This window comes from Alosa pseudoharengus, unplaced genomic scaffold (assembly GCF_046254945.1).
Source record: "Alosa pseudoharengus isolate Yale_2024_CS ecotype anadromous, Long Island Sound unplaced genomic scaffold, YU_APseudo_1.1 YU_APseudo_1.1_scf_16, whole genome shotgun sequence".
Taxonomy (NCBI): Eukaryota; Metazoa; Chordata; class Actinopteri; order Clupeiformes; family Clupeidae; genus Alosa; species Alosa pseudoharengus.
The window spans coordinates 6,771,891-6,786,711 of record NW_027468630.1 but is presented as its reverse complement, the minus strand read 5'-3'; the positions used below and the strand labels follow the sequence as shown (position 1 = coordinate 6,786,711).

The following is a 14,821-nucleotide window of genomic DNA, read 5'->3' as shown; positions in this document are numbered from 1 at the left end:
CCCCTAGCAGTTGGGTTAGCCCCTTGAGCCGTGGATCTACCCAAGGGAGTTTTTCCTTGCCCCTGTTGCACTTGGGTGCTCCTTGTTGGTGCCCCCCCCCCATCCCAATCCCCCCTTTCTTATGCAGCCCTTGACTAAACCCCTCTTCTATACTGCACTTTTTACCCCCCCACATTAATGCACAAATAGGCTGACACCAGACATAATTTCACTGCATTTCTTACTTCCAGTAACTCTATGCATATGACAATAAACTTCCTTGTATCCTAACTTAATATTCTTTTAACATTTTTATTGTTGTGTTTGTTAGCTTATTAAGAATTATGTTGTAGTAATTTGTAAATCTTTAGTTTGTAAGTATTTTTGATTGCTGTTTACCTTTTTGTATTTTATTGTAGACACAATTCTATTCTTGCACTGTAACCAGAGAGGGTTAAAGCGGAGCTAGTAATCAAGGATCTTTGCTGTAACTGCATTGTTGATGTTTGTTGGCATCCTCACAATTCCATACATTTGGTCATCGGGCCGTTGCCAAGGAAACTGCTTCAAGCTGGATCACTGCTACGCTAACTGTTTGGATATTCTAAGCCAATCAGCGGACGGATGGGGTTGGAAGTATCCAGGAAGTTCAGGGGAAAGGAGCTGCATGCTGGTGCCAAAGTAAAGGTGAAGATAGTTCCAACAACAGATAAGGCTGGTCGTGTCAGCCAACAAACGTTACATTACATACCTCATCTGACAGATCTTCGCAATGGATTGGGAAGGGAACAGTGAAGTAAGTCTTTGTAAATTTTCCAATGTCGGCGTTGCAGTCGTTGCATCCTGTAACGTTAACTGGTGTCTAGCTACTAGCTAGCTAGCTAACAGGATGTAGAATTGACTGTCTGTTAAAGTGAATTCTTTTGCATATGTGCTAGGTAGCTAACCAGCTAATTAGGTTGTATGATGGAATCGCTGTTTGCTAACCTCACATACTTACATGTTTTCTGACATGAATAAGCCGCTAGTCTGGACAGTTAGGATGGTTTGCTAACCATGAGATGAGTGCTAAAGCTAGTAATGCTAACTGGATAAGTAAATCAACTCCCGTTCTCCCTTAGCCACTTGTTATTTACGCTAATATCACACAACTTCTTAATATTCACTTAATGGGTGTGACAGATTGCAAATGGCTCTGTGAAGTCTACCTAATTTCATTTTATCAGTGGTAAGAGTTCCACACGTCAACGATACCATAATTGCTGATACTGATAGCTAGCTGTCTGGATTAGCATGCTAAATAAGTAACAATCATTTGGCTGAATAACAGCTTTTTTGGCCCGTCCATCACTGTTATTGTGCAAGCACTGTGAAAAACAAGGGCTGTCGACATTAGGTATCTTGTTCGAAACCACACCACGATAGTATTCTACACTATACAAGAGCAGAATAAACCCTTGTCCACGAAGTAAACATTCTTGCCGGGTAATAGATGAACCATAGGCAATTGATGTAGTGGGATCACTTTATGTACAGCAAGATGGTGACATAAGATCTTGGCTATATTTTAGTGTAGATAGCCTAATGTATTGTTAACACAACGCTGAGCATGATAAATAATCTTTTTGTGTAACTATCATTTGAATACACATTGTTGCTCTGATAGAGATCTATGTGTAGAGACTATGTCTAAAAGATTGATTTAATTTCATACAGTCACATGGCCACATGAGTGATGGCTGCCACAGTCACGGTGGGCACGGACATGGCCACAGTCATGGTCCGGGAGGGCATGGTTTTGGTGGCATGGCCTTCATGCCTGGCCTTCCTGGTCAGTTTTCGCAGAGGGGAGAGGCCATGACTGACCCAACTCAACAGCCCAAGAAGCGTTCCCACATGGACGACAGCAGCAGTTGGGATATAGTCAAAGCTACCCAGTAAGTTACATTGTGTGATTTGTAGAGCACTCAGTCTTTGCCTTTGTTATCAGGCTGTCAAATTTCACATACATGACAAATAGTGAAAGGACGTTCCTTTTTTTTTTTGGTTTGTTTTCATGGTGCTGTTTACATACTGGTGGGAGGGTTTTGTTACAAAGGTTACATTCCACATCACCATCCCACACATTGTAACTGTTGAGGTTTTTAGAAAGAACTTAAAGTGTTGTTCTTATCAGTTATGTACACAATTTAAAATTTCATTATTTAACCAGAACTTTTAAGATACCAGGAAGTAAGCATGATATGTTCTGTTTTGCAGGTTTGGAATCCTGGACAGGTGTAAAGAACTCATTGAAGCTGGGTATGATGTGAGACAACCAGACAAAGAGAATGTCACATTGCTGCATTGGGCGGCCATCAACAACCGCTTAGAATTGGTCAAGTATGTATATTTATTGTGTTTATACACGTCTTGATTTTGTCATCATTGATGTATGAAAAGGGGAAAGAAAGACACTAATATCCGCCCGTGCTTGTGCATAATCTCTGGATCAATCTCATGAAACCTGTTTGGTCACATCTTCAAGAACTTAATTGGGCGTGTCTCATTTCAGGGGCCGGATGCTTCGAAGCATTCGTGCTACCTAGCACTGGTCTTCTGTGACCGCATAGACCGGACCTGGCTGGACCAACGTTTTAAATGGGACGGTCTAGCCCAAAAGAATGCCCTGTTACGTCATGAGCCCAAGTAGGCCTACTGATCTTTCTAACCAAATAACTTTCAGTGTCCCGCCGGCGGGACGGTTACCCCCCCTCCCCCACCTCCCCCCATCATTCTAAATCAATTGTATGCACCATATTGCTATGTAGCATAGTAATGTTATACACCATTTCAAAGCTTTGACTCTTGGGAATCCAAAAATGACTTTTTTCATGTACAATCTGTATAGTGCTTTACATTCTCAGATTAATTTTATTATGTCTCAATTAAATTTGATCCAAAATGCCCCCCTCCCCCTCCTCCGCTTTTGGTGATACCCTGACTTCTGGCTGCAGTGTAGCTGCAGCACAATAAGTAGATGCCTCATATTGGGTACTGAAATATTCACAAGAATCCATAGAAATTGAATCTTCATGTTGTATTATCCAATATTAGTTGTACAGATGTATAGTCTATCTACACTCATTGAACCAACAAAGTAAATGCAAAAATAGAGACTTTTTTGTAATTATTCCATATTTTGTGTAGTCAGTCTATATCAGAACACCTGGCATACAATCTAAATAGTCCACAAGAAACCTCAAAGTGTTACCTTTCATTTGAGACCAGGATTATGCTTCTACACAAAGGGGTTCATGTGCAGTAAGCATTTGATTGTCAGTATGCATTTTGGATAACAAAAAGTCCTATGGGGAGTATCCATAGGCATTTTACAAAACGCATGGGCATACCTTGGCAAATAATAGTCTAAAGCACTCATATTTTCATTCTATATTGATCAACTTTTGCACACAGCTTCACAAGACCTGGTGCTAGGGCTCAGTTGTGTTTCTAAGGGATATCAAGTGACCTAGAGGGCTGAAATGTGGTCAGTTCAGATATGCTTGTAATCCGGCAGAAAGAAAAAACTATATTCTAGCCTCTGTAGCTCTTTGTCAGTACATCACACAGTTATCTTGACTGCTTCCTACGAAAGCTACAGGTTCTCAGCTTTCTATAGAGGTCCAGCACTTGATGGTTGACCCCAAAAGAGGTGGGAACAATGCCCTTGTAAATAGGCACAGTGCAATTTCAGGCAAAAACTTGAAATTTGTACTGAGAACTATGTAGCTAACTCATGTTCGTGAAAAGCATCCTTTCAGATCAACATGTTAAGTTTAATGTATAGGCTACAATAATATGAACTAGGCTAACTGAGTGAGAGCAATCATCAATCCATTCGAATTATTAAAAAGATATACAATTATCCTTGGCCTTTTTCTTTCTAGCCTGGTTAAAACCAAACTTTAAAGAGGTAGGTGGGCATGGGCAGCGTAATTTCTTTCTCTGATTGCTGACATGTAGGCTAATTTCAAAAACTTAAGAGGGAATATCAACAGTTAAGGTAGCCTGGCTAGGACGGCAGGATAACGTAGCCTATAGCCAGACAGATCGGTTGAGTAGGCCTAACTTATGGTGGTGAGTCTGGCGACTGTAGCTAATGGTCGTTTGGACGTATCTGATTGAATGCATCATATTGCACTTCATCTTACTTGTTAACTGACCTGGCTTGTAGACCGATACGTTTTTCTAACTGCAACGTTGACAAATATCTTTGTGGTTCAGCTGATGAGCATCCATTTAGCAGAGGTTTTCATCTCTTGCTGTGCTGTGTTGTTGTAGGGCTAGATGCCTTTCATTATCTCGATCATGCACACAGCATCATGACCACATGCCTTTGCCACAAAATAGATCGATATAGGCTATTTTCTTAATGCACGTTTACAATGTTAGTGATCAGACTTGCTTTAGGCTTACTGGCTATGTTAGGCTACACCTTGCGAAAACAATGCTGTGATCTACAGCGGCATCGTGTGTGTAGGTTCGATAGATAGATAGATAGATAGATAGATAGATACTTTATTGATCCCCAAGGGGAAATTCAAGGGTCTCAGTAGCATACAGACATCACACACAACATGCACTTACAGCAGAAATGGTAAACATAAGTATAAGTATAAACATATAACTAAACTCCACTGTACAATAAAGACAGTAGAAGATAAGAAAACTAACAAAACTAAATACTAAATATACTATATAAATTAAATTTAAAAAGTAAAAAGTCCAATGTGCTTGAGGGTGATCAAGCATAAGACGCTGTAGTGACAGGGCCGGGACTGGTAAGGTGCTCAAGGGAGTGAGTGTCATGGTGAAGGTGCAAAAAGTAGTCCAACCATAGTCCTTTAGTTATGTGTGCATGGTAAGGTGCTCAAGAGAGTGAGTGTCATGGTGAAGGTGCAAAAAGTAGTCAAACATTAGTCCAACAGTGCAACAGTGCAAGAATAAGGTCTAGAGACCAGCATAAATAATATGGACAAATAGGAGAGTAAAGTATAATGTAGACAAGGTAATATAAAAAACTATGTCAGTGCAAGAACAGGTTGAGGTAATAGGGTTATAGCCATTCATTCATTCAGTATTGTAGCAGAAGCCTGACCGCAGCCATTGATCATGTGTGTAAATATAGCATGAAAAACAGTATAGCAGTAAAACAGTAGTGAAAACATTAGGCTGTGGACATTAGTAAAACAGTAGTAAAGCAGTAGTGGGCAGTCAGTACTCAAAAATGGGGAGGGTGGAGTGGCAGACAGACTAAGCAGAGAAGTCTATCTCTCCTCTTCCCTTTAGTGAGGCATTGAACAGTTCAGTGGCCCTGGGGACAAATGACTTCCTCAGCCTTTCAGTTGTGCATGGCAGTGAGCGAAGTCTCCAGCTGATCAAGCTCTTTTGCTTTTTAATAGTGCTGTAGAGTGGATGACATTCATTGTCCAAGATGTTGATCAGTTTGTTCAGGGTCCTTTTGTCAGATATTGAAGTGATGCACTCCAGTTCAGCTCCCACTACAGAGCCAGCCTTCCTTACCAGCCTTACCTCTAAGAATGTTATGACATGAACTTTGGCTCAATATGCAGAATACATATGTCTCAAAAGCAAAAGTTGGCCTGAACAAGTCATTTTTAAATTCTCAGCCATCAAATCCCAATGCCATGCCAATGTCTGGGCATTTTAGTGTAGAGTACATGTGATTTCTAGAGTTAAAGCCCATTTGTTTTTAAGGTACTACATCTCTAAAGGATCTGTCATCGACCAGCTTGGGGGTGATCTAAACTCAACACCACTGCATTGGGCCATAAGGTAATTTATTGAATCAGCTTTATAACACCTCAACATATCTTAAGTTGATTTGATCAGTTTTTGACCGTCTTTGATGCACTTCATGATGAAAGCATACATAAAATCATGTTCATCAAGCATACTGGCAGTTTCTGAAGGGTAGTGGCAAAGATTTAAATGTAGTGGTACCGCAATGTTGGTGGAAACTGTGAAATAGAGCAATCATTTTGTGATTTACGTGTGTTGTAATGTTTATTGTGAAATAATAAAAAAAAGAGCTTTGTTGCATTGAGACCTCAAGCGGTTGTGTCTGTAAGGATGGCCGGAGAGGGGTGTGTGGAATATTTGTATAATATTTGTGTTATTTGCTTATGAAACGTGTTCTTGCAATCTTTTATTATTCTTCCTGTTTGGTCATGTGACATGTTCATATCACTTGACCCCTCTCAGGCAGGGCCACCTGGCCATGGTGATCCAGCTGATGCGGTATGGAGCTGACCCCACCCTGGCCGACGGGGAGGGCTACCGGAGCCTGCATCTGGCCGTGCTCTTCCAGCACATGCCCATCGCTGCTTACCTCATGGCCAAAGGACAGGTGAGACCCTGCAGCGATATAGACCCTTTCAACAATAAAAACAAAAACAATGCTTGAATAGTAAGTCCCTTCACCATACTTGCAGTACACTGCCCCCCCCCCCCCCCTCTCCCCTACATACACAGCACACTATCCCATCTTCCTTGTCATCTCCCCAACACACACACCAAGACCCCTGGCTGTTGGGTTAGCCCCTTGAGCCGTGGATCTGCCCAAGGTTTCTTCCTTGGTAAGGGAGTTTTTCCTTGCCCCTGTGCTTGTGTGCTCCTTGTTGGTGCCCCCCCCCCCCCCCCCCCCCCCAATCCCAATCTTCCCCCACCTTTTTTATGCAGCCCTTGCCACTTAATCTACTAAACCCCTCTTCTACTGCACTTTTTACCCCCCCCCCCATAAATAGGCTGACACCAGACATAATTTCACTGCATTTCTTACTTCCAGTAACTATATGCATGTGACAATAAACTTCCTTGTATCCTTGTATCCTTGAACGTTCTATTTGGTTCCCAATCTACTTCCTCTGCATTAAGATAACAAGATAACATATGGAATGTTAAAACGGAAGTCTTGTGGGGCCAACTATGATGAAGTCTATAGGTAGTAGGATGCTAGGTCAAGGTGGGAGCAATGGGCGAGAATTTTCCGGTGAAGTGAAACTGAATAAACCAATCACATGCAACCAGTGGTAAATTCTGATTCAATCCAGCTATTATTAATTAACTTAGGCCTGACTCTGCCCACTTGTGCTTCTGACTTCACTCTAGCCACAGTGCGCATGCACTATCGTCAAAATACGCTGTCAAACTCGCACCCACACAGAATAGGCCCTACACAATCTGTTACTCAAAGGGCCAGTTTCCCATACAAGGATTAAGCTCTGGACTAAAAGAGAATTTGAGTGGAGATTTTCACTTAAAAAAGCTTTTAGTCAAAGGCTATGCTTAATCCATATATGGGAAACCAGTCTCGAGTCTTGTTGCTCATCTTACGAGAGGCATTGTAATAAAACACGTGTGCTTGATTGTTTTGCTTTAGGAAGTAGATGTACCCGACCTAAATGGACAAACCTCTTTGATGTTGGCTGCTCAGAAAATCATTGGGTATGTAATTGCATTCTTGTTACATTTTCCTGATCATATGTGAAAATAAGCTTGATTACAGTAGGAAAGGCCACTGTTATGATGAGCTTTTCTCTAATGAAATGAACTTGTTCATGTATAAATGATATGCAGCTGCGTGTGCTGTGAAGAAAGGTTTATGTTGTGTGTTGTTGTATATTGAATTAATTCACACTCTTGTGTCCATGTGTGCCATCTTCCCAATGGTAGGCCCGAGCCCACTAATTTCCTCCTGAAGTGTAATGCCTCTGTGAACGCTGTGGATAAGGTGAACAGGAACTCACCACTGCACTGCGCTGTGCTGGCCGGGAATGTGGACTCTGCCCACATCTTACTGGAGGCCGGGGCCAGTGTGGACCTAGAGAATGGCAACGTAAGTACTCATGCCTACGCAGACATCTGCCGCCACCTATCTGGCCCAGACAAATGCTACCTGACTGGTTGATGGGGCTCCTTAGACTAGCTGGCTAGCTGACCGGCTGATTGGATAACTGACTCTTTGGTTTCCCCTACCTGTATCTGTCTGTGTGTTCACCTTTCACTGAGAACAAGGAATGTGTAAATGTGCCCTACTGTCTGTTATCTTGGGCCGTATAGTTGCCATGAGACAGGTATGTCTGATCTTATATACAGGATGTGATGGTGTGAAACCTGTGAAAACTGGCAAATGGGAATTGTTTTGGTTTTCTGTCATGGTTACACTTCTAAAACTGACTGAATTTGCAGGCACAGACGTAAACATTCATGTGTTGTTTGTTGTTGGATTTTTGTTTGTTTGTTGTGTTTGGCTCTGAAAAAATGTTTCAGTTGTAAATCAGAGGACTTGCTGAACAGGTGTGTGTAGCTGCCTCTACAGCTTAACCTGTATTTCCAGTTTGTATAGATTGAATAGTCAGTGGTAGGGGTGTAGAGGTACACGTATTCGTACTGAACCATTTAGGTACAGGATGTTGGGTTCAATACAGATGTGCACCAGATGTTTTGCTTGTGGACCATGTTTCAAATTCGAGTTCCCACACAAACATATTAAGTAAGCGGACCATATGTCCGTGTTCAATTAATGTTCAAAAAACATTTGACACCTTTTCAAAATACTATTCCCATTGTGCATCAGCAATATTTTCAGTGAATTTTAGGTTCGCAGTACCTACAGGCTTACTGCACCGAAAATTTACCGAACCCTGACTTCAAACTTGACATGACATGACTTTTGAGTACACACACATTTTTGAGTACCGTTACACCCCTAGTCAGTGGCATTGATGGTGAAATTCGTTGGCCCAATTTTACTGGCTTCTGAAAAACAATTGGTGTGGAAAAGCCAAGCCTATTTTATTTCTATACCAACACAAGAGTTTAGTTGGTGTAATGGAGATGCTGTAGTGTATGGTAGATCATTTCTATGGGAGCGTCACTGCATTTGTCTATATGCCTTGTGAGTTATGTACCTTGTTCTTGTGTCTGTGTGCTCTTGCAGGGTCACACGCCGATCGACCTGGCACACCAGGTGCACAGCCCTCTGCTCATTCACATGCTCAACCACATCAAGCAAGAGAGGATCAAATCCAACTCCGCGTGCCTCAAAGTCGTCAGCAAGTACAGGGTATGGATGGCATCCTGCTGATCCTCCTCACACATCGATACCCAGGAATGCACCGTGTATTTGGACGCACGCGCGCACACACACACACACACACACACACACACACACACACACACACACACACACACACACACACTCATATTCACACTAAATCTTCCTCTCTAATGCCTCTACAAAATTAAAACTTTGATTACCCGTGTCCTTCACTAAGTACCGTACCACCGTAAAGGCATTTTTCTTAGTCTAATTTCAGGCAGTAAATAGAAAATATATCCCAGCAGGGGGTGTGATAATGCACTGCTGCCGAGCGAAGGCATTGGGGAATAATTAACCTTGTATTAAAGCAGTAAAGCAGAAGCCATTTTCACACACTTTGTTTGTGGACCCCTTGAGAGAGCAATGAAAAAAATAAGGTGAGAGAGGGAGCGAGAGAGAAGAGAGAGAGAGAAGAGAGAGAGAGAGAGAAGAGAGAGAGAAGAGAGAGAGAAGAGAGAGAGAGAGAGAGAGAGAGAGAGAGGAAAAGCACCCACAGCTTACGCTGTTTTATTTAGTTCAGCTAATGGCCTTCAATTATTCTTTGACCTACAACGCGGAGTCTTTTCCTGCCGAGTATTCACCCCAGTTTAGCCCTCTTAATGTTTTATTTACAGTCATTTTGGGAAGTGAAACTAGTTGTTAGAGGGGGGGAAGTGGAAGTTGATGCACACAGGATGCAGCAGACTACGCAGTCTGGTTTTCTGTGCAGGTTCACAGGTTCTGTGTCTGAGTGGGATCCGGTGTATGGGTGCTCATGTCTGGTGTTGCTGGTGTTGTGGTGGTGGCGCCCCCTATAGGTGCCCCTGCAGATGCTCTTCTGTGTGCTGGTCTTGTGGGCTGTTGGGGCCATCATGGACATGAGCTCTGAGTCCTGGCTGCTCAAGGGAGTGCTGCTGGTATGTGTGCTCGCAGTGGTCAACCTCGCCTCACGGTAATTACACACACACACACACACACACACACACACACACACACACACACACACACACACACTCCTTTACAATAAATCTGCGACAGAGAGTAGTGATGAACAGGACCTGTAGGATGCCGTTAAACTACTCATTCTGAAACTAGTTATCATCAGCGTACACTTTGTTTTTATTAGAGTACAATCCTTCAATCCTTTACTGACTGATATACTGACTGAGAAGATGTTAAAAATTATTGTCAGGCCTGTGAATCGTGTGTGCATTAGATTTATTTTGTTAAATCTGTTGTAATACTCACAACCACCATAGGGTGGCACTGTTGTGCCAAGCATGTTAACAGTCTGTGCTCTGCTATGTTTTGTTTACCTGTCCAGACAAACATCGAGCTTCAGCCTCCGAAACCAGATCCCCTCAATGGCTCTCATTGCATCCATCTTCTGGATGCTCTTCACATGGTTTTTGTATTTCATTCCCGATATCCTTTCCCATGTCCAGTGGCCCAGTTGGGCTAATTACAAAGACATGTGCTTCTAGTCAGATTAATAGCTGTCTTGTACGCTGAAGACTTGTATTCATTTACAGCTGTGTTAATGGTTGGGCTGGTGTTTTGGTTTCAGTTGCACACACAAAAGAAGACAAAGAAAATTATTTAAAGCAATATTGTTACTATTAGATATTATATAGATATAGACTATAGATATTATACTATCTAAACAATTACATGTTCATTTGATTTTGCCCACCACTGCTAAACAGAGGTATTTCCAGAGGGATAAAGGTATGATATCCACAATTTTGATTGGCATGGACTTGACCAGCATGCAGGTTTTGCGTATGGCCTTTGTTCTGAAATGGAAATGAGCCAGCTGATATACTGATGATAGGAGAAAGCTTTAACTTCCGCCCCCCTCCTTCTTTATTAACCCACTGTGTCATTTAATTTCACCATTTCATCTCTGAAACGAGCAGTCCCCTCAGTAGTCTGCATGGTAGTGGGGGCTGGTGTGATCTGCATTAGAAGATGTCAGGAGCCTTATTGCTCAGGCACTTCTCCATTTGCCGTTGGAGATGAAGTGATAAGCAGGCCTTTTATGTACGCCTCATGTGACAAATTATACTATACAAAAGATACGTGCCATTTTTATGCAAATGAGGAAAACATGACCAATAACATCATGTTAATTCACTGGCCTGAAACATAGGCATATACTGAGCCATGTAGTATTATACTAAAGTGGTGTTGGCATGCGAATTGTTTTCATTTCGATTAATTTGTTATTTTTCCATTTTGTGTGTGTGTGTGTGTGTGTGTGTCTGGGGGGGTGGGGGGGCATGTTGTGGTTCAGATATGATTTGTATTATATTAGACTAACTGCTGCTAATACAGAGGTGTGTGTGTGTGTGTGTGTGTGTGTGTGTGTGAGCAAAAGAGTGTGTGCGAGAGAAAGAAAGAGCGTAATATTCCTTAACCTGTAGTCCTCACATGGGCCGAGTGCTACGGTGCAGGTGCTGTTTACGCTCAACGTGACCGCCCTGCTGTACTACTACCTCCGCTGTGCCAGGACCGACCCAGGCATCGTCAAAGCCACAGAGGAGGAGAAGAAGAAGGTGACCACACACACACACACACACACACAGAGACAGACAGACCACACACACACACACAGAGACAGACAGACCACACACACACACACACAGACAGACAGACAGAGACAGACAGACAGACAGAGAGACAGACACAGAGAGAGAGAGAGAGAGATAATGGTTTTGGATCTGCATGTTTGGTTCATATGTATGGTGACCCGTAGATGATGAATGGCCGTTGAGTGTGTGTTTGGTGTTCCCTGCAGAATGTGGTGGTGTTGGCTGAGGCTGGCTGCCTGGACCCCAGAATCTTCTGCACTTCCTGCATGGTGAGTGGGACCAATCAAAATCACTCTTTTCAAACGTTTCAGTCTTTGTGGATGTTTTGGTACTGTTCCGATGGTAATGTCTTAGGACAGGCCTTTAGAAAGGTTCCTAGCTATTCTTGTAGAACAATGATTCTTCTATTTCCTGAAATTGCGATCAGGGACTGACGGATATAGTCATACCCACCCATGCCAAATTAACCAGAGATCATTGTGTTTTGCATCACAGATGAGAAAGCCAATGAGAGCCAATCACTGTTTTGACTGTGATGCCTGCATCGCTAAGCAAGACCACCACTCCGTCTGGATTAACGGCTGCATTGGTGAGCTCCGGTCAGGGACGGCTCTCTAATACACACCTCCTGCAGTTGAACAGCATTAACAGCTACTGTGCCCTCTGTTTCTGTCCCGTGTGTGTGTGTGTGTGTGTGTGTGTGTGTGTGTGTGTGTGTGTGTGTGTGTGTGTGTGTGTGTGTGTGTGTGTGTGTGTGTGTGTAGGTGCCAGGAACCATCACTTCTTTGTCCTCTTCCTGCTAACCCTCAGTCTCCTGTGTGTGTGGATGTTCTACGGAAGTCTCGTTTGTAAGTATTGACTGAATTCTAACCAGCGCAAGTCAACTTAGTTTCAACAGCAAATCCACAAGATCTGTCAAATGTGAACCCAGCGCAAGTAACAGCATACCAGCACCGGTTGGGTTTTTAAAGCTCAGTGAGCCGATTTCCTGTACGTAGGTTAAGCCTAGTCCTAGACTAACTCCAGAGAACTCCATTGAAACAAAACCCTTTTAGTCTAAGACTAGGCTTAGTCCACTGCCCCGGTGGGGTTTTTTGTATGTTTGATTAAGCAGTGTTGTTGTGTCTGTGCGGTCAGACTACTCCAAGAACTGCCCGCTGCACTACTCGGAGGAGGGGCTGTGGGCGGCCATCACGGGTCTGGTGGGCTGCTCCCCCTGGGTGCTCTACATGTTCAGCGTGGCCTTCTTCCACCTCACCTGGGCCTCCATCCTCTTCATCGTGCAGGTCTTCCAGGTACGCCACGCTGCAGAAATAGCCCCCCTGCATGTCATATCATGGCTGCCATTGGAGGTCCAGAGGAAAGTGTGACGTTTCAGTAACCTCATTTCTCCACGTGCTCTGTCCGATGCAGGTGGCTTACTTGGGGCTGACCACTGCGGAGAGAGCCAACCTCATGATGCGACAGAGGAAGCTCCCGCAAGCCATGTCCCTGAGACAGAACCCCTACAAGTAAGACTCCGCAGGCACAGATGAACCCAACTCCCCACCAGCTCATGCTACTGATGAGGACGCTTGGAGCTCATAAGCATGGCTTGCTTTCACACATATGGCCTTTTTAAGTCCCATTCCCAAACCATTTAGCAAATGTTTACTAACTATCATGACGTGTGTGTGTGTGTGTGTGTGTGTGTGTGTGTGTGTCTGTCCTTCTCCCTTTTCTGTGTGTAGTTTCGGGGTGTTGCGGAACCTGGTGAACTTCTTCCAGGTGCGCTGCTGTGGGCTGTGCAAGCCCGTGGTGGTGGACTGGACCCAGCAGTATGCTCTGGGCCTGGGGAGGGACAGCCCCATGTTCAACGGTTCGGACTCAGTCTGAAGCTGATGTCCCTCCTTCACCAAGCTAACTGGTCAAGACTGGTCCAAGACTCGTAGAAGACTAGGAGCCTTTCAACCTGTGGATCTGTTGGATTTATTTATTTTTTATTTGATCTTTGACCTTTTTTGGTAAACAATTGGGAGAGAACTCTAAAAGAAAAACAAAACAAAATGGAGAGTAAAGGGAACACAATGACTGACCATATATGGTATTTTATGTGGATATCTGCCTTATGCTGTAAAATGTAAAGGAAAAATGTACATACACATCAAGGGTATATAATCTTAAGTTGCCTTATAACGGCTTTGAATATATTTGAAATATACAAATTGATTATTGTTTTTATATGTATTGACAGTTCTATTTTGATCTTTGTAAGATGAACAATCTTGAAATGGTATATATTTTACAGCTTTTTTGAAATTCTTTTTTATTGTATACAAATTGAATGGCATTGTAATGCTTTTTTTTAATCTTGCCTGTTGAAATTTGCGCACACGCTGCACAGTGTTTGGGGATGTGTGTGTGTGTGTGTGTGTGTGTGTGTGTGTGTCTCCACATCGTGTTCAGAAGAATGCCTTCTCCTCCACATTCCACTGCATGTTTATGAAGGAGCTGAGCTCATTCAGTTACAATATTGTAGACGAGCAATGCATACGCTGCCAATATAAACCACTACTCTCACCTACTGGTGTATATCAGCTTCTGTTCAGCATTCTCTTTTTGCACATTCCCTATGCCTCCTGTGTTTACCTGCTGCACTTATTAACAAGTTCATCATCTGCCATTGTATCTTCAGCTCGTGCTGGTAGGCAATACAGTGCTTACTTCAGCGATTATTTTTCGGTTTGTCATGGTGTGAATTGCTGTCATGAACACATCTTTTTAGCATCTCTTCTCAGAACTGTTTGTGTCTCAGTCAAGTGGGAGGTTTGAAATAAAGATGTCTTGTTTTAAACCTGTGGTAAGCCTTGTGCTGAGATATAAGGTGATTGGTCTGGTACCGGAGGTAAAGATCTTGTGGTGGTCAACTGCATGGTCTTGCACTGCCAGATATGTTTTGCTCCAACTAATCAAAGAAGTGCACTACAGTTTGATTTGAAGTAGCGGTACATTTACCTAGTGTTTGTTGATCGTGTGCTTGTTCATGTTATGCCCCTGTGCTACATTGTGCTGTTTTTACTCTGCATTGTCGATGTCGATTCTTGATATCCCTTCCATTGGTCCC

At 43.0% G+C, this 14,821-nt stretch overlaps 1 protein-coding gene across 1 annotated transcript; it reads left to right on the top strand.

The window, feature by feature from the left end:
• The first annotated feature begins 614 nt into the window (after positions 1 to 614).
• Positions 615 to 14,551, top strand: zdhhc13 (zDHHC palmitoyltransferase 13). Its single transcript, XM_076286892.1, has 17 exons — positions 615 to 775; positions 1,696 to 1,916; positions 2,239 to 2,361; positions 5,740 to 5,817; positions 6,247 to 6,391; positions 7,424 to 7,488; positions 7,717 to 7,879; positions 8,984 to 9,109; positions 9,943 to 10,076; positions 10,449 to 10,549; positions 11,558 to 11,682; positions 11,925 to 11,987; positions 12,214 to 12,307; positions 12,483 to 12,566; positions 12,856 to 13,013; positions 13,132 to 13,229; positions 13,449 to 14,551. The coding sequence occupies exons 1-17, from the start codon at positions 752 to 754 to the stop codon at positions 13,591 to 13,593; spliced, it is 1,947 nt and encodes a 648-aa protein (XP_076143007.1). The 5' UTR covers positions 615 to 751; the 3' UTR covers positions 13,594 to 14,551.
• Positions 14,552 to 14,821: the final 270 nt, after the last annotated feature.

Coding starts and splice junctions, on each gene's coding strand:
- zdhhc13 (XM_076286892.1), top strand. CDS start 752: ATGGATTGGGAAGGGAACAGTGAA. Junction 11,988..12,213: donor TCTTCTGCACTTCCTGCATG/GTGAGTGGGACC, acceptor TTTGCATCACAG/ATGAGAAAGCCAATGAGAGC. Junction 12,567..12,855: donor GTTCTACGGAAGTCTCGTTT/GTAAGTATTGAC, acceptor CTGTGCGGTCAG/ACTACTCCAAGAACTGCCCG.